This window comes from Apium graveolens, chromosome 1 (assembly GCF_009905375.1).
Source record: "Apium graveolens cultivar Ventura chromosome 1, ASM990537v1, whole genome shotgun sequence".
NCBI classification, from domain to species: Eukaryota; Viridiplantae; Streptophyta; class Magnoliopsida; order Apiales; family Apiaceae; genus Apium; species Apium graveolens.
The window spans coordinates 86707534-86727660 of NC_133647.1; the positions used below are offsets into that span (position 1 = coordinate 86707534).

The 20127-nt window shown below is 33.4% G+C and overlaps 2 protein-coding genes across 4 annotated transcripts; one reads left to right on the forward strand and one right to left on the reverse strand.

The window, feature by feature from the left end:
• Nucleotides 1-4421: 4421 nt before the first annotated feature.
• LOC141664874 (folate-binding protein 1-like) lies at nt 4422-10128 on the forward strand. Of its 3 annotated transcripts, none has more exons than XM_074470833.1 (5): nt 4422-4578; nt 7167-7525; nt 8892-9205; nt 9523-9659; nt 9838-10128. In XM_074470833.1, exons 1-4 carry the CDS (start codon nt 4506-4508, stop codon nt 9629-9631), a joined length of 855 nt encoding a protein of 284 aa, XP_074326934.1. In that variant the 5' UTR covers nt 4422-4505; the 3' UTR covers nt 9632-9659; nt 9838-10128. The 3 variants fall into 3 exon arrangements, with proteins under 3 accessions (XP_074326934.1, XP_074326938.1, XP_074326941.1); XM_074470837.1 differs by having other exon boundaries at nt 9871-10128; XM_074470840.1 differs by having other exon boundaries at nt 9526-9659.
• Nucleotides 10129-10765: 637 nt separating this feature from the next.
• On the reverse strand, nt 10766-13803 carry LOC141664868 (serine/threonine-protein phosphatase PP1 isozyme 9). Its single transcript, XM_074470824.1, has 4 exons — nt 13304-13803; nt 11643-12202; nt 11327-11509; nt 10766-11239 (listed from the first exon to the last, which is right to left on the reverse strand). Exons 1-4 carry the CDS (start codon nt 13497-13499, stop codon nt 11210-11212), a joined length of 969 nt encoding a protein of 322 aa, XP_074326925.1. The 5' UTR covers nt 13500-13803; the 3' UTR covers nt 10766-11209.
• Between the last annotated feature and the right edge of the window lie 6324 nt (nt 13804-20127).

The following is a 20127-nucleotide window of genomic DNA, read 5'->3' on the forward strand; positions in this document are numbered from 1 at the left end:
AAGTTCTGATATTCAGAAGAAGCAAGTAACCTCTGACAGTGCTCAAGTTAACTTGATATCAGAAAATAAATCTAAAACACTCCTACCAGGATTCACTAAAGCAAAACAGACTCAATCTTTGAAGACTACTTCAAGTGGTTTTGAAGCAAGAGTAGTTACTGGAAAGGAAGCTAGAGATAAAACTGGATTGGGAAGTGCTGATGAAAGAAGAGTACACAACACTACCGATGATCCAACTTCCTTGAGTGAACCAGGTATTGGAGCAACTCCTGAGAGATTGAATCAACTAGAATCTGTACAGATGGTTTACCATACCTTCTTGAAAGAATACATCATGTTGTATTTCATGACAGATGGTAGGGTTTATCATATAAGACAAAATGCCATTCCATTGAAGTATTTTGAAGAATTGGAGCATGTATTATTCTTACTTCAAGTGGATGACAGAATAACAGAGACTGCTGCAAACTACTTAAAGGAACAGATTCAGAGACAGAAAAGACTTTATTCTGTTAAGTCTGACAGCAGATATGTTCCAAAGTACAGAAATCACAATGGTGATATTGTTGATATGAAGCCTAATACTGCACAGATCAGAACATATCTTGGTATTAAGGGGCTTGAATTCAATCTAGAGTCTAATAAAGCTTATGTCATAAGACTAGATCGGGAGTTGAGAAAAGCAAAGATTAATGATCTCAGAGCTGCAATATTTCAAACTGGTGAAGATACTGCAGAGCTTAAAGATGTCAAACGGAGAATGATTGATGAACTCAGATATGCTGAGAAATGTTTGTTGAAGAATTATCTCAGAACAACTCCTGACATCAGAGAGATCAGAAAATGATGAAGCCAAGTCGAAGATCTACAACTGCTTAAATTCTGATATTTATACAGATTGAAGTTGTTATCAGAAGTTGAATTGGTAAAAACTTTAAGGACTGTAAGTTGTAGTTATCTTGTCTATTTCTCATGCATTTGTACTTAATGTTTTTGACATCATCAAATATCTGTTAAACTTGTATATTTTGTTAATTTACAAGTTGGGGGAGATTGTTAGATATATTTGATAATGTCATGGCTAATATGTTTTATGTTTAGATTTCAGATCTTATTTGAACAGAACAAATCAGTACTTAACTGATCAGTACTTATACTGGAAGTCAGAACTTAAGGGATATCAGTACTTATGTTATCAGGAGATAGATATCAGAACTTAAGTGCTGAAGGACGATCAGATAAGGACAGTAGCTGATTAAAGTTAAGAAGATCAAGATAAACATAAGAAGAGATATGCATGAAGAAGGAATTCCGTGAAGAATGGAATACTTGGAATAGAAGATATCTGATTGATATATTTTAGGAAGCAGAATTATATTCCATATCAATTAGCGATTATCTTGTAACTGTGTAGTATATAAACACAGACATAGGGTTTACACTATAAGTGTTATCATTATCGAGAATATTATTTATTATAACCCTAGCAGCTCTCGTGATATTTTGTTCATCACTGAGAGATAACAGTTCCAGATTGTAACAGAGTTTATTGTTTAAATAAAGTTTGTTTTCTGTTACATAAGTTCTTGAAGTTTGATTTGATTGTAATAAACACTGTATTCACCCCCTCTACAGTGAAAGTGTGACCTAACATAGCATCTGCACTGATAAACACTCATTCACCAAACTGAAATAAGAAGTTCATGAAAGTAATGAAAATTAACCTGATTTTGAATTTGATGGAATATTAGGAAATATATTTTGATCAAATCTTGATAGAGGACTCGGCAAACATGATTGTGATTTTTTTACCGCAACAGGCTGAATCATAGATCTATTGTTCATTGCTGTAAATATTCCCACAAAATCCACAATTTCAAAAGCAATTTAATTACAGATGTATCATAAAAATGAGATATATCAAGAATTATACCATTAGGTTCTTCTGGAAAAATTATGTGGCTTTCAAGATTTTCTGTAAGAGAAGTTTGCAGAATACTTTGCATCTGTTGTGTTAACCGGGAATTCGGATATGAAATACTACCTGAAACATGTCTCCGCTATAAATTGTGGCCTAATATGTGTTAAAAATTGTTTTCGTGAAATAAATCCAACTAAATTTTACCTCTTGACGATCTTAACGATATATTAGGCGGCACACGTTCATCAGATCTTGATATAGGAGTTGTCATTGGATGGCCTATATTATTAACTGCAACACAACAAATATAGGAAAATTGATGGCAGAATTATAAAAAGGTATGATACATCTCGGAATGGAGTAAGAATGATACCATTATTGTGCTTTGGTGTTATTCTATTGCTTTCTCCATCTGCTAAGGTGTTACGAAAAACACCGAGATCTTGTTTGTTCAAATTTTTTGAACGAATTCTTACTTTTCGCACTACATAAAAGATGGAAAATAAATGGAAACATGAAACATGACCAACATCTCCTAATAGGCTGGAATAAGATGTTCATCAAACTCTTTTGATATTAACCTGGTTTTGAGGTTGCTGAAATATTAGGAGATATATTTTCATCAGATATTGAAAGAGGACTCTTTAGAATACTTTGCGGCTGCTGCTTTAACCTTTTAAACTGAGATGAAACAGTACCTGCATGAAGTTGTTAATCAGTAGTAATGAGTAAAATAAATCTGTATCTTACATATTGATAATCTTAACAATATGTTATGCTTAAAATATTAACAGTAACACAACATATCTAATAAATGATCGAAGACATAATTGGAAAAAATGTTGGATACCAATCAGAATGGATAAAGAATGATACCATTATTATACTCTGATGTCATTCTATTGCTCTGCAGATTTGCTGCAAGTCCGCTATGCAAAACACCTTTCGAAAACTGTCGAATTCCTGATTTAATTGAAAATTCAAGCCACAATTATAGATGCTTATATTAAAAGAATCAGACGGATAAACAAGGATACAAATACCTTGTTCTGGTGTAACGCTTTGATAAATCATTGATTGCGGAGTTGTTACTGAATGACCTATTTTATTATTAACAGCAACACGGCACATATATGCAAACTTAAGTAATCATTACAAAATCTGTATAATAACAATCAGAATGGATGAAGAATGATACCATTGATGTAATCTGATGTCATTTTTTTACTTTCCAGATTTGCAGCAACTCTGTTCTGAAACACACCTTTTGAAAGCTGTCTTATTCCTGAATGTTAATAGAAACTTCAGGACACATTTATCAATCCATGTATAAAAACAATCAGGCGGATAAACAATGAGACCAATACCCTGTTCTGGTGTCACGCTTTGATCAATAATTGATAACGGAGTTCTTACGGAATGACTTGTTTTATTAACATAAGCACATCAAATATATGTATAACAATGTACATTATCATTACTCATATGCTTGGTCGGAGAAGATACATGATATGTTACATAACATCGTCTGTCAAACTTATATACACATTAACCAATCTGAAATTTTTTAGAGAAAGCTTACGTGTATCATATATGTTTGCTGAATTTGTGAGATTCTTGTCCACATTCTTCCCTCGCGTACGACGTTTGACAACTGAAATAATACATGAACATTATTATCACTTTCAATAAACGAATCAGAAATAGAAATAAAGTGTACACTACCTTGATTCTCTGGTTCTGATGGATTTTTAAACAAATTTTCAACATTTCGTCCACGAACACGTCGTTTTGAACCTATAAGAAAAGCATGATCAAATCAAATATCTACAAAACGATGTTATTATAAGTAAACTGACAAAGGAGATGAATACTTGATGTACCGGTTCCTCGACAATCCATCCAGATATATTCAGTAAATCATGAAGCTGGTTTTAACAGATGAACAACGTATTCTGTAAGCTTTTATGACGAACATGGTACACATCAAATCTGCATGAAGAATTTTATGAAAAAATTAGGTCAAAAATCTTGAGCTATTATTCTCAAAAATTAGGCGATGAAACTGAAGTAGGAGATGAAAAAATTAGGTCATGCTTGCAAAGAATGAGAAAGAATAAGGAAATCAATAATTATCATTGAATTAGTGTTGTAACAGATATGTAAAAATCATTCAAATTTTTCCTTAGATAAGATGTTTAAATTTTAAAATTCAAAAAATTTCCATGTTTAGTGTTTTGATAGGTAAAAAATTGGGTAAACTTATATGGATATATTCATGGATATATAGATTTTATACTTAATATGGGTCATGGGTAAATTTTGTGGATATATCCATGAATCTAATGATTTTATACTTAATATGGGTTATGGGTACATATTTGGAAAATGGGTAAATTAAAGAGTAGTTATTAAGAATATATAGATTCTACAATTAAGTATATAAATAATGATTTAAAAAATTGAAAGGATGATTAATAAAATACAATGAAAATAAAGAAAACAATGGAATAGGACTTGTGGTATTGTAAATCAACTCATTACTCAAATGAGCAGAAAGGAGAGAATGTGAGTAAAAGGGACGATGAGATTGTATTGTATTTATCCCTGTATCTATATATTCCTGTCCCTCGATCCTCTGCTCTCATATGCATCTGGTAATTTCTTCTACATCTTCACTTCTGATTCTTGATTTTACATATTTTGTTTTTTTATATATGTTGTTATAATTTTATATCAGATTCTTGGTTCTTGAGCTTAATCATGAAATGGGCTATTAAAATTTGATGCTTTATTGTTTTATGTTCTTGTTTTGAGGTAAATAAAGAACCCCTTTTTTTTATCAATTACAGTTTATGATGGTGGTGTAATGAATCTTGATTATTTGGGTACTTTGTATATAAAGTTTTGATTTTTATGTTAAGTAGTGAATATTTCGAGGTTTTATGCCCCCTGTTGAGCTCAATAGGCTGTGCGTTGTTCATTCTGGTATGATACAGACTCATAATGACTTGATTAGTATGAAAAAGAAGAGATGTTTGCCCTGATATTGGTTAGTTTCGAACCTTGTTCTTTTCGAATTGCTTAGCCGTCTTATAGTCTTCTGGAGTAGATTTCCTTAGTAATTTATAAACAATGAATGGGCTGGTTAACAAAATGTTGTAATTGCCTAACGACCATAAGTTTCACCCTCACTTGTTTCAAAGTTTTTAGATTTTATATGGTTCAATTATCTTCAGCATTTACAACAATGCTGTTCTCGTTGTTTGGCTGTGAGTTGTCATCTTTTACAGAGTGGCAAAAAATACTCTGGCGCAGTGTTGAATAATACTTTAGTACTGTTTTAATTAAAAAATAAAAATACTTTAGTACTGTTTTAAATATATCATTTATGTTGGTAATTATGCACATTGCATAATCTGTAAATGTCATGTGATTTACACCAGCTGTTATAGGTGGGACGTGGTTTGTGTTACACCTCTTCTCATGTCTCCTCTTTGTGGTCATCCTCAAGCTTTTTCTTATTCATCTAATGGCGTATTTTCCCTCAATCCTATCATTATACATTTAATTAACATTTTCTATAGTAGACTGATGCAGGACCCGAAGTAAAGCACAAAAAGTTACAGAATATTTCCTAAAAAAAATTATATCTAATAATCGGCCAGGGTAATTTGAGGGTAGGAAACTCATCCTTCTGCTGTATTCCTTATCTCCTAGGAATTTATGAGGACTGCATGGGTTTTTAAACATAATGAAAATGAATTCTTAGTTGTGGAATAAAACAATACTAGTGATGACGATTTCAGCATGCTATATTTTGTATAATAATTTTTATCCCCGCTGTCACCTATAACAGTAAATCGTAAAAATTCATTGAATATTATTAAAATAATAATTAAAATGTAAGAAAATTTTATCTTTCAGTTACTTATATCTGTCTTTACCAATTGTGTGAAAGTTCATGTCAAATATAGTTCTACGCCTGTGAACGAAGGTTCTAACAAATTGTTTGTGAAATCTAGTAAAGATAATAACCTGAATACTTGATAGACTTGTTGTACAATTAGCTCTCTTGTTATGGGCTTTTTCCATTAGATCTGGCTCTTCCAAAGGTTTTCTTTCACACGCATGAAAAATGTCAGAAAAATGGGAGGTGGAAAAGATTGTTCACAAGCACTAGGAGTGCGTTTCTTTTTAGTTGTAACATAGGGTCGAGTAAATATAGGAGCTTTATATTTGCTGAGTACCAGATTTTCGCAAGATCAAAGTTACCGTGATCTAGGGGACGGATAATTGTGGGTAGAAATGGAATAAGGGGGAATGATGTTCATATGTCACACAGATCATAATAGTCTTAACTCTAACCTAGAGACAGTAATACAATTAAATATAATATATTCCGTAAGTTGAACATAGTAAAAATGAAAATCTTTTATTGTATCTTCTTGCGATTAAAAATATCCATATTTCGCAAAAAAAAATATCCATAGTGTGGTACCAAATAACTGTAGAATATTTACTGGAATTTTTAAGTCTTCATGACCTATTACACAACAGATCCGCTGAATTAGAGATTATTTTGGGTTCAACTGCAGTCCCTTCTTTGGCACATAGACTCGGGAGGTGAAAAAATTAATAGTCTTCATCCTGTTTCATCTTTGACACACAAACTATACATAGTCAAAGTGGCAAATGCTTTTAGTTCTCATGCTTGTGACAAGCGGAGAATATTTCTCTGCAAGCTAAAAGGGTCGAGATTAAAGATTGAACTATTTTATTAGACTAAGAAATATCCGATAGTGTTATTGTATACGAATCCTTTGTGGTTGTGCACGCACGTGCTCAGATTTACAACTATTGTTAGATTCAGAAGCTGATTATCTAACTCATACTGGTTATTCCTATTCGCCTATAAGATGTCACTCAAACAATTTGTGACACAGTGAAACTTGATTTTTAGAATTCAGAACATCAGCATATGTGTATGTACATGCATGTGCACACATGTTCTTTCCATCTTTAATATTTTCCCACGGTGATTGATGCGGCACTAATGGTAAATAGTACAAAGACTTTAGTGATTGTTAAAGTTTACTCTTTCGGGAATTAACACAACTGGGGTCAACGAATTCATCCTAGATAGTTTTCCACGAAAGTCTTTGTTGTGATAGCCACTAGTACAGTATAGCATTTTGTTTATTTGATCTGAAGGTTCCATTAGTTTAACCTTTATTCAATGCAGGAAACACTAATGAAGTTTGTCTTTCTAAGGGTGGTCGTTTTCCACCGTATTCAAACCAAGGGAAACCTCCAAGAAGTGTGAGCAAGGGCCCCAAAGATTTAATCCTTTGTAGGATGTACCGCAAAAAGACATGTTGTGATGTCACCCAGACACACCCTGCTTTTATGGCCATTAGAAAATTGGCGTCAACAGGGGAGGCAAATGCAGATTGCTTGCTGTTGTGGGAATTTTTGGAGTGTTCTATCTGTGATCCACAAGTTGGTGTACAATCTGGACCTCCACTTATATGTGCATCTTTATGTGATAGAGTGTACGATGCCTGCGCTAATGCCTACTTCTCCATGGATGCTAAGATTCAGGTTAGTGGTAGTTGCAAGACCTTAATTAATCTATTGATTCTTTTTAGCAGATTTAATACATTCTAAAATGCAAGAAACCATACAATTAACCAACAGACTTCGTATTAGTAGTTGACGGTTCAAGCCTTCTTAGAGGCAAGCGGTTCCGTGTGCAAGTTAGTAGGGTGTGTGAGTTTATCTAGAAAAAGAAGAGGAAGCTTAGTATGCTCACATAATAAACTCGGCTACTATATGTAGATATGACTTTATTGCATTACATACTGGATATATATGTCAAATATGTAATAAACTTTCATGTCTGGCTTGTGGCTTAAAAATTTATTTTGTAAGATGGACATAAACATCTATTTTTTTTTTACTAAATACATAGACATCTATTTGTCTTTGAAGCTTTCAAATATATCTATAAAACCGTGATAAAGGATTATTTTATGTTGTTACTCGATTAACTTCTTCCAGGCAGTGGTGGATCAATGTGGAGGCAATCCAGAACCCATTAAAATAAGTAATAAATATAATATATATGTAACGTATTTGGACGTTTTATATATATGCTGCAGCAATTGAATTGGTAAGACTAATGGTGGGGGTTTAGTAATACATCAGATCCAGGATTTGATTTTCTTGTTCACCCTTTGCACCTTTCTCTTTCTTACTATTTTTCTTATGTATATTTTGTTGCATTAGGTTCACTTAAATATGTTACTAGTTGAAAATAAAATCAAATTTGTCCCTATCAAATATCATTACCTATATCCATTGCTGACATCAGTGCCTTTAAGCTAATTCCTGTTTTTCCGGTAACTGGATGCATGAAGTGAGTGCATGTTGAAGATGTATCGGAAGTTGCTATTTATTGGTTCTCGGATACATCCCATATTATAGTTTTCTTTTCAAATTATCTGAAATGTCAGGAATACATATCAACAGATCGGACATGCTCCACCATTAATGACCATGTTTTCCTGTATGTTGTATAACTGGTAACATGAGTATCTTCTTGCTAGTTACTTAGGTAGATGGGTCACATTTACTATTGGCCATTTGAACACTGAACTGGGTCTGGTCAGTTTAAGATAAAGATAACCAAAACTTAGAGGCAACTTTCAACTTTCTACTCTAAACTTCCAACTATGTCCAAATTATCTCAGTGTTAGTTTGGATGAATTTTATATATTTGTGTTTACCTCTATGAAGATGTATATAATATATTGCAACTGCTTATTTATATGTTATCTTTTTTAAAATTGTTATTGAAAGTATTTTACCAATATATATTAATAAATATAATGGAAGTTCATATGTCTTCCATTTTTTGCATCTAGACTTTTGGTTGACATGTTTAGTTCTGACTATCACATTGCAGGCCCTAGCACCTTGTGGAGTGAACGACTTTATCTGTGGTCGAGCCTCAGAATGGATATCTAATGGTACCGAGCTCTGTCATGCTGCTGGTTTTGCAGTGAAGGCATTATATGATATTCAAGACACATCTTGTTATGGTGGGAGAGGTAGTCTCGATGCCATTGCAGATGCATGGAAGTCTTCAAAGTTTTTCATTCCACAGAAAGCTGGAGTACTGGAAGATTTCAAGCAGTGGTTGAGGGAAACTACATTCAATGAAAAAGTTTCTTGGGCAGTAGCGGGTTTGGTTCTAACTGCAGGACTTCTGTTTAACAGGTTATTATACAGTAATACACTCATTTGGCAACCTATTTACAATTCCCATTTAGCTATCATGTACCTTGGCATTTCTTATATCGTTGAACTAGTGTTTATCTTAAATATATGCTTAGCCCTATAGGTGACTGCACAGATAAAAATATGCTTGGAGGTTTTTCTGAAATTTGTTGATTAAATGTAGAAGTCAAGGAAATAGATGTGCCGTCCTTTAAGGACACAAGGGCATCAGTTGTCCTTATTTTATGTGCGATGTTGCTTCATTGTGATTTTTCTATTCTTCTGCTGTCTAACTGTGGAACTTGTTAATGTTGCAGTAGAAAGAAAAGGCGTTGTCAGGAAAATATACAAGCTGTTATCCAACGGAATGCAAGGATAAAGAACCCAAGTTTGACTTCTGATCTAGCAAATGCACATGGAAGATAGATACACTGTTTTGCTTAGTTATACTCAGGTTAGTAACGGATTTGCAAGCAGCAGGCTGGTGTATTTCAGTTTTCATCCTTACTGTTTCTATGAATGACATCCTTGATGAAGGAATACCCACATGTCAAAGTTGCTTACATATTTTGGAAGTTCATCTTTTTAGTATCTCAAATTTATGCTTATGTCTTATGTTTGTTTTTATGTAGTTTTGACATGGTGCCCCTAATGTTCCTACATAGGTCCAAAATATCCAAGAAAAGAATTGAATCAGGTGGTAACAAGAGGAAGACATGAATCAGTTGTACCAGTAGAACACTTAAATTATCGAAGGTTCCTTGTTAGATTGTGGCCTTTGGTTTGTAAAATTATGATGGAGCTGCCTTTGGCTTGTTCTGAAATTAGATTTACAAGAGAGTTGTGTCTATTGAAGATATTTCCACTGTATTCTGGATAAACACTAAACCACTTTACGTAATCTGAGAAAAAAAATTCTAAGATGTAACATATTAGTTATAGATATCTCACCACCTGATGCTACAAGCTACATTCCTGGGAATCAGGTAGACTGGTGACCTCTGCGAACAACTTTAAAGAGGAAAAATCATCTTAAACCTCCTCCATGGATTCTGGTAACCATACATGAAGGCGAAATTGTGCAGATTTTGCATCAGCACCAACAAATATAACAATGGCACAGAAAGGAGATTATTGTTTATGCTCTGGCTTAGCAGTAAAATGTAGAAATTAGCTCAAGGTAAAACATTTGGATCTCTTCTGAAGGTAAAATATTCAGATAAATTAAAATAATTTTACATATTACTATATATATTGTTGTAAATAATTTCGTCCACTAGACTCTAATATCCTGGAGGGTCCATGTCCATCGATTGGCTGTAGTCATCGCAGAAATATCAATTTACCAAAAATTGATGTTAATCACGTCACTCTATCCGTGCTTCATTTTTTATTTTAGGATTTTTGCTATCCAGGGACAAATGGTTGCACAACTATCAATGGATGTGTACCAACACCTAATCCTGGCTCGTCTCTGTTGTTACCCATGAACTTTCAAATTTATCTTTAAAGTTTTAAGGGATTGAAATTTTAAAAAAAAATTAAGGAAATTGATTCAGCTAAACAGCAAGCATTTCTTTTATAACACACTCGTCCTTAGGTAGCTATCCCTGAATTACAAAGTTCATCCATCTTTGGAGTTGTCTCCAAAGCATGGGATAGTCAACACAACATAAATCAGCAACTCAAAACAGAAGTAAGATGGGTATGATACATGATTTACAAAAACATTGTAATAAAATAATACGGGCCACATAACACCTCGAATATTCTAATTACTAAAACTGGGTGCCCAATCAATGAACCTGAAATATATGAGTTACTGCACAGATGGAGGTTTGTTAATGCACAATCTTCTCTGGTGATCTCTATTACTATCAATATCACTCTAGATCCGAGCCTATATGGATAAGGCAGGATATATGCGATGTGATATAAGGCTCATCACCAAAGGAAAAAATGACGAGTTCAGGACTGTGATAGGATCTTATTCACGCATTTCTGTCATGCCGAAGACGCTCCAATTTTAGGGGGCTGTTTAACAGAAATTACAAATAAAGTAAGACACATTGCTTAATAAAAAAACTAGACAAAAAATAGCAAAAGTTAACTGCTAATTACCTTTTTAAGAGGCTTTGATGCGCCTGGTTTCTCAATCGGTTTTAAAATCTCGAAAGAACACATTAAGGATTCATCTACACTCAACAGAGCACCTGCATTGTCAAACTCACCCCCGTAGTTTGGAGCAGAAAATATTGTGACAAGTTTCCGTTTAGCAAAGAACTCGTAGCCATCTTCCACAACCTGTATTTGCTAACATTAGTCTTTGCTAATAACATTAGGTCACCGGATGAATTCAAAACCAAGTTCGAAGGAAAATTGAATGTTTCAAGACCAAGGGAATATGGTATTTGTGCTATCAAGTTTACATGTTTACCTGATGGGCACGACAAATCAAATCCAAGTCATTCTTCTCCAAAAACTCAGCAACTACGTCAGCCCCAAATGTAAATGAGACACCTCGGTCACTATCTCCCCAACCCTCAACATTCGGATCAGGGTCTGACCAGAGCAAATCACACAAGAGACCATTATCCGGAATTTCAGAGGGCCTCTGAATATCATTTATTTGATCCAAAGTTTCCAATTCTGGTGAAAGTCCTCCATGCATGCAAATTATCTTCTCATCAATAACCGCAGCAATTGGCAAACAATTAAAGCAGTCAGTGAATATCTTCCAAAGCCGGATATTAAATCTCCTTTTACATTCATCGTAAAAGCCATATATACGATTGATTTTTGCATCTTCGTGGTTTCCCCTCAACAGGAAAACTTTATCAGGATATCTTATCTTATATGCCAGTAGCAAACATATGGTTTCCAAGCTTTGCTTGCCTCGATCTACGTAATCTCCAAGAAATAGGTAATTTGCAGCAGGAGGGAACCCGCCATACTCAAAAAGTCTCAATAGGTCTTGATATTGACCATGTACATCTCCTGAAAGTCACTTCAAGTATCAGGCTCTTTAATGTCCAGAGCAGGTGTTAACAAAATAACATGAGCTAACAAGGAAGCAAGCATTGATCATAAAACCTAAAAAGTATAGACTTGTAGTTGAACAATATGTGTGCTTTTATCCTTAAGGCAGGCACAAATCTTATAAGAATTGATACTGAAAAAGGGGTCCAACATTATGTATTTCTTCTTATCATTAGAAAACATTTTACATCCTAAATATGTTCAATAATTCTAACATTTTACTATAACTTATGTTACATTGAGAAATACTTGGGAAGGAAACCTCGCCAATGACCTTAAAAACTAATTAATGCATGAAACTATAATATTATCAAGGGTTTGTTAAAGGGACGTTAAGAACACCCTCATATTTATTGCAAACATGGATATATTACCAAATTCAAGAACCGTGAGATATAATTTGTAAAAATTCCACTGCATAAAAAAACCCTCATTTTAAAATCTTATGTTTACCAATAACTGTGATACGATGAGTTATTCTTTTATCAACAAGATACCGTCCTAAAATTCGAGATTAAGGTAACAATCAGGTAAACATGTATCCAATTTTATATGAGCTCTTACATAAACAAAAGAGAGAATGAGGGACAACAGGTAACAAACAAAGTTTAATATTTCCTAAAACAATTCCCTGCACCTCATAAGAAATCCAAAGAAACCAAGATACCTCTACAAAACACCATCTGCTAGAGTCTAAATTCCCTCTCCCAAATTTTCTAATATAATCAAGAAACCGCAACACTCCCTACATCCTTAACCAATACCCAAACACAAACCAAAAAAAAACATTATGAATCAGTTCAAACCCCATAACACAAACTCACATAATTCTTATAAAAAACAGGTGCATATATACACACACCGACGAGCCTTATCGAGAATTCCCAAAATAATCATAAAACCACACAATCTTGCACCAACAAACAACACAACACCTCAAATCAACACAATAACATAAGCCCAATGACAAAAAGCATAATAAATATAAAAATTCCACAAAAAATCCATAATCATATTCAATGAGAGGAGGAGGAGGAGGGGTAGGGAGGAGAAATAGACCGCAGATTTTGATAGGAGCCCTGAGATGAAGAAGAGAAGGCTGAGAAAGAAAGATTTGACGAGCGTTGACACAAAGCTGTCTGATTTCTCCTTCTGATAGCTGTACTTGTTTGCTTCCTCCTTTTCCTTCTAATAATCTCCTTATTATATCATCCAACACACTTGAATCCATCATTCCTTCCATTGTCATCATCATGCAGCATATAATCCTACTTATATTTATATTGTCAACAACACCACAAAATCACGATTCTTGATTTTGATCCAATCTGGGATTTCAAGATATGGGTCTGCTCACAAAAGATGAGGATTTTAATGGGGTTTGCTTAGATTTTGATGATATGGCTATGCTAAAGGTTGATTTGGGTTTGTAAGATGCGTGCTTTGCGAGTTTTCTTTTTTTGTACAAAATCATACAATATCATTTCTTCATGGATTTTTGTAATATCACATTTATTTACGGTTGATTGCAAAAACAGGGGGAATTATTGCCGCGTTTAATTCTACTTGCTTTACTTGAATACACACCCAGTATAAAATGTCTGCCATTATTTTATTTACAATGTATACAACTTTTTTGACACGTAACTGAATTATATCAAAATAACTTTTCAAGAATTTAAATTTTTTATTTGATTCAAAAATATTTATCATCTAATCGAAAAATATTTAAAAAATTTTAAAAATTCAAATGATAAAATATTAATATTTGAAAATTAAACACCACTATATTGGGTTGGTTCGCTGATATTTACAAAAAATATTTAAAGACGTACACATAAAAATAATAAAACATAGAAACCATAATTATAAAATGAGTAGTATCTCGAATATGTTTTCTATTATAAGAATATATGGTCAAATTTAATGTAACTGGCATTTAACTTTTTAATATTATCAAATATTAAATTATTTGATTTTTATAAATATCACGATTTTTGGATTTTGTATAAATGCGTAACAAAAGTTTGTTAATGCTGTCAACTTTTCCTAGAAAAAAACGAGAGAGGAAAGAGTAAAACTACCAAATCAAAACATAATCTAGGGGGTAACCTCCTACACACCATATTATATGACTCGGCGTTCATGTTTATATTTGACCTTGCTAGGTGGCTGACCAAAGGTAAATCTTGTTTAAAATTGTTGGGTTTTGATTATAAAATTTATGAATGGGCTTATATTAGTTGGTACAGGTTACACCCCGTTAAGGGCGGATTTGGGATACTTTAAATATAAAAAAAACTTGTAAGAGCAAGTCCCGCAATATTGTTAAAGTGGTTGTTATTGTTATAATATAATATTTATACAAAAAAAATCAACTTCATTCAGATGTTATAATTGTAGTAAAATAGTAAAAGAGCTGAGTTCATATGAAGTATACCTTTTTGTCGGAGTCCTCGAAGTCCATTTACGTTTTGCAAATAAAATATCTTGTAAAATATGTTATTTTGCAAAACATGTTACACAAATAGCATAATTTCAACAAAATCACGCAAATCTCTTTTTTTTCGTAGGTAACCCGCAGCCGCTACCCTTCGGTTGCGCACTAGGTAAACCCTACGTAGCGACAGGCTCTGACTCACGAGGCATAATTATAAATTCTTCTCCCGTGGGATTCGAACCTGTGAACAAGAGGATAGTTATCCCCTCTTTTAACCAGTTGAGCCAACCCTTGCGGGCACAAATCTCATATATTTACAGTACAATATGTATATTCTGCAATACGTTCTGCAACATGAACATTTATGTTCTGCAAACTAAACATATTTTGTAGAATAATATATTTTTACAATGTTCTGCTTGTAAAATGTATGTAATCTACAAGATTTTTAATAAAATAGCGATGTTTGTCGAAAAATAATATATTTTGTAATATTTTAAGTTATATTTTACTTGCATAACATATATGGACTCCGAGGATTCCAATTAAAAGGTGGACTCCATAGAACTTTATTAATAATAAAATATTATATTTTATTAATATATATACATGGTGTTATAATTGTCACATGCTTGTAAGTAGCAAAATGTATTAATAAATAATAGTGATAAGTATAGTTGCGTACTTCGTAATTATCTAATTTGAAATAAGGTTTTATTTTGTGCCTGTTTGGCCGCACGTTCAAACCAACTTATTTGAATAAATACATGTTCCCGACCTAGGAGTGTTTGGGTAGAAAAACAAATGAGACTTGTTTCCTTCTTTTTGGTGATAAGCAGAAAGTACACGCAGCACAGGTACATTCACGTTTCATTCAACTCTTCTTGGCGGTTAAATGAACCAGCCATTTAACATCTCATTATCAAATTATGACTAGAACATTTAATTACCTATAATATTAAATATTTATTTATAGTTAAATTTATGATAGTTTGATTAAATATTATTTCATAGTAGTTAGCATTAATGAATATTCTTGGCTTTAAATTTTGTGTACTTCAGTTTATATATATATATATATATATTAAAATTAGAGATTAATACTCCTAAGTACGTACTGACGTGAGTATAAATAGTTGTTTTTAATGTAAATGCACGAGGTTATTATTATAATTACAGAGTTTATTTAAAAAATTAGAACTCTGCCATTAAAAATACACTATGTATTGAATTACCAAAAAAAAAAATACACTATATACTCAGGTAAGCCTCCTAAGTACGTACTTAGAGACATTTTTCTTTTAAAAGTATTATATAAGAATTTTGATTTTTTATTCATGTTTTTAATTATTATATTATTTTTTAATTTTTTAAAATAATTATAACTTATAAGTTATGATTTACCAAACAGTTCAACAACTTATAACTAACTTATACGTGAAATTATCTAAACGCATAAATAACTTATAAGTTACGATATTCATATAACTTATGTGACACTTTTTCAACTTTAAGTCATAAGTTACATTTTTTAATAAACCCCAAACGGGCCATTTAATATGTGTTACAAAAATGGAGTTTTAGATTATAAGTTTTATTATGTTCTTGATGTTAATTTCAAAATCTAATGATTAAAAGTTATTCCTTGATATTGATATGAGATATTAAACTTTCATGTATGAGTTTAAAATTTTTTCTTAATGAAATCTATAAAGAAATAGAGTGACCCAAAAATAAACCCGTGTGGGCTCGACCCAAAACGGACAATATCATACTAATGTGGAGTTATGCCTGCTCAGCAAGCCCAACAAGTGGTATCAGAGCTTCAGATATAACGGTCCAGAACAATCTCAGACGGACTTCCAGAATGGGCCTAGTAGGAGGCAGATGGGTTACTCAGTATGCGCTTAAGGAAAAGGCATGTGGGTCTTCCAGTATGGGCCTAGGGGGAGCATATAGCCAGATAGATTTCCAGTATGGGTCAAGAGGGAGTCAGATCACATTGAAGGAGGCAGATTCGACTGGTGTCGAGCCCGATGTGTGAAGGGGGAGATTATTAGGAGTTGTCCCACATCGTTTGTGGGAGGGGCAGTTTGCTAGAATATAAGCAGCCAGATAACTCCATTAGTATGAGGCGTTTTGAGAGTGACCCAAAAACAAAACCGTGCGGGCTTTACCCAAAGCGGACAATATCATACTAATGTGGAGTTAAGTCTGCTCAGCAAGCCCAACAATTATCTCTTCAAGAGCCGTCAGAGTTTCGAGTAAAGCCTGCCGACTCAGCTATTAATCTATTTTGTTTGTTTGTACCTGTTGATGGCTTCAACTTCTTTTTTTCTTTATCACTCTGCTAAAGCTATGGTTGTCGGTACAATCTCTGAAATTTCTTTGTTCTTACAATTACTGATTTGTATGCTTTTTACTTTCATGTTTTGTTTCGTTAATTGTTTGTTTGGCCCTACCTTATTAAATATGTTGTATAACTGCATCTATATTGTTGTAATAGTTAATATTTCCGACAATATATTTGGTACTATTTTGCATATAACATTGGATGTTGAGTATTTCAGCATCAAAAATTACTTTTTTTTTGTTTTTAATTATAGTAATAATTGCGTCTATTTTAGCAACATTATTGAAATTGCTATAATATAAATTTGAAAATTATTATATAAGTGATAAGTAAATTATAAGTTATTTTACTGTTGGATAGTTATACTTAATTATAAGTTAAAATGTGTTAAGTAAATTGTAAATTATAAGTGAAATATTTTTAAGAAAATAAAATTTTAAAAAAATATTTCAATATTATAAATAGAAAATAGAAAAGATACAATTAAAATACATAATTGTCGAAATATTATGCAAAGGAGCAAAACACATTGTTTAGTTATTCAGATTTGATCTTAGCAATACAAGAATAATATAAATGAAAGGTAGAAGGCTGAGAAAGTACCATAAAATTAAAATTAGCGTAGTTACCCATTTGGTGCAGATTTGTTTATCTTACACTGTTGTACAGACCGGGGCGGTTTCAACGTGAATAAAGGGGTACAACCCACCCCCCCCCCCCCCCATTATTTTTAACAAAAAATAGTAACATTTTTATTATGCACTCCAAATTTCAATTTAATCTAAATTATTAATAATAATTTTGATAAAAGCAAAGGTTATTTAAAAAGATAGATACATTATAATCTAGTATTTATTATAGTTATTTAATAAATAGTAAAATATTTCAGAAATAGATATAAGTATGGGTATTTAAAAATTACATTTTTTTTACTATATGCTACTCCCTACCGTCTCATAATAAAAGTCTTTTCGAATTTATACGCGTGCTTTAAGGTGTATAAAAATCATAACTCTACATATTTTTTTATAAAATTTCATTTTTTGAATTAAAATTTAACATTTATACTTTTATTTAGAAAAAAGAAATTTGAAAAATGACTTGTGGATCTATCATTTTTATTCATCTTAAAATACGCATAAAAAGTCAAAATGACTTGTAATTTGGAACGGATGGAGTACATAGTTACTACCAGTGTAGTTATTGATATGCTTTATGGAAGAGATTTAATTTCTAATATAAGGAATAATGATATTCGCTGCATTCGTTTCCTTCCGTTGTTTTCTTTCAATTGTTATCGTTTGTGGAAAAATGTCCAAACATTCTAAAGTATAGTTTTATTATTTTTTTAATTTTTTTAATAAAATTAAATATTTAAATTTTATTTTTATTTTTTCTTAATAAAAAATAAAATATTTAAATTTTTATTCAGAAAAAGAATTTTTTTAGAAAAAGTTACGTATATAACTATACTACATATTCATCTTAGAAAGATGCCTGCACGGCACAATCTTAGAAATGATAACTGATATGAATGGAAAGTAACCTGTAAAAATACAATTAATGTCGAATTAATTGTGTCATAAAGTTGACTTGTCAAAACCCGTGATGCCACGACCCAAAGTAGGTCGTCACGGCAATGGTCCGATAATAGTCTTCATAGTCCGAGTTGACCATAACAGACATGACCCAAGATGGGTCGTATCGCCCACGACCCAAAATTAACTACATGATAACGGCGTATCCAACATGGAAACAAACTCTTCTTAGGAAGGATCCCGGATCCACCATCTAGAGGAGTCCCACTTACCATCTAAATAGGAGAGTAGTCCGCCAAGTCTCCCTACCCTAGTCTAACCCTAATATCAATATCTATATAAAGGGATTTACCTCTCAAACTAGAACTATATTTTTTACTTGATTCTCTACAACACAGAGATACGTAGCCATCTTGTGAGGACAACTACTCCCCACTGCGAGAACAACCATTAAAACTCGAAATTCAACTATCCTAGTATTAATTACAATCACAACCCTAGTTTTTATTCCATAACATTTGGCGTCATTTGTGGGAAGACAACAACAACCATGGTGAGCACGCGGAACAGAAGTAACAACGGATACGATGACATAGTTCCATCGCAGACGATCTCATCTACGGTGGAGATACCCCTACACTCGACCTATGCCACCATCGAAGGAGGAAACTCTATAGGGGCATCTGAGACTCAAGCTCAAAGGACAACGAATCCCCCGATCTAAGATCCGCCCCAAGGGATGAATCCCCCAACTCTTCAAGGGACGAATCCCCAATTTCAGCAACTACAGGCAACGATAAACCATCAAACTGTTGGGTGTGGGTACTCAACGATCGTGATTCCAGGGAATACCAACCCACCTACGTGATGCCTCAATACCCAAAGGTTGGAGGAAGTGGTCTCTCTAATCGAGGCGAAGGATAAGGGCGGATGCCCCAATACATTCGTGGCTTGGTTCCCATCCCTGAAAATCAAGAATTCTCTGGACCTTACTCTACTAGAGACTCCGAATCATCAGAAGAGGTAACCACTCCAAGAAGGAGAAGCCTTGGCAAGGATCCTGTGCCAAGTGGCTGTCAACAGCCCAAAAGCACCCAAGTGACGATTCCCCAAGATGTACAAGAGAGATTAAGGCTCATGAAGCTGAGATCCAAAGGTTGAAGCATGATCAAGAGATGCATCAGATGCCAAGACCTCAACATAAAGCGAGACCAATGGATCTTCCTCCCGTCATAAATCTGGAAGGTCCAATACCAAGGCTAAAGGTTGCAACCCCTAGGGATAATCCAAGTAATTTGATGCCTCTAGAAGATCCTGATAATCCAAATCCACCATTCATTGAAGAGGTAATGGATGCCCACATCTCAAAAAAGTTTAAGATGCCCACCATCAAGGCGTATGATGGTACTAGCGATCCCGTAAATCATGTCAGGACGTTCTCCAATGCCCTATTACTATAGCCCGTGAACGACGCTATTAATTGTCGGGACTTTCCCCAAACTCTATCTGGCATGGCCCAGAGGTGGTACAACCCTCTACCCCTAACTCGATT

Excerpts from the sequence above, each read along its gene's own strand:
- LOC141664874 (XM_074470833.1), top strand. The coding sequence starts at position 4,506 with ATGAGATTGTATTGTATTTATCCCTGTATCTATATATTCCTGTCCCTC. Across the intron at positions 4,579-7,166 it reads TCTGCTCTCATATGCATCTG|GAAACACTAATGAAGTTTGT; the intron begins GTAATTTCTTCT and ends TATTCAATGCAG. Across the intron at positions 9,206-9,522 it reads GCAGGACTTCTGTTTAACAG|TAGAAAGAAAAGGCGTTGTC; the intron begins GTTATTATACAG and ends TTAATGTTGCAG.
- LOC141664868 (XM_074470824.1), bottom strand. The coding sequence starts at position 13,499 with ATGATGATGACAATGGAAGGAATGATGGATTCAAGTGTGTTGGATGAT. Across the intron at positions 12,203-13,303 it reads GGCTCCTATCAAAATCTGCG|GAGATGTACATGGTCAATAT; the intron begins GTCTATTTCTCC and ends AGTGACTTTCAG. Across the intron at positions 11,240-11,326 it reads CATCAAAGCCTCTTAAAAAG|CCCCCTAAAATTGGAGCGTC; the intron begins GTAATTAGCAGT and ends TCTGTTAAACAG.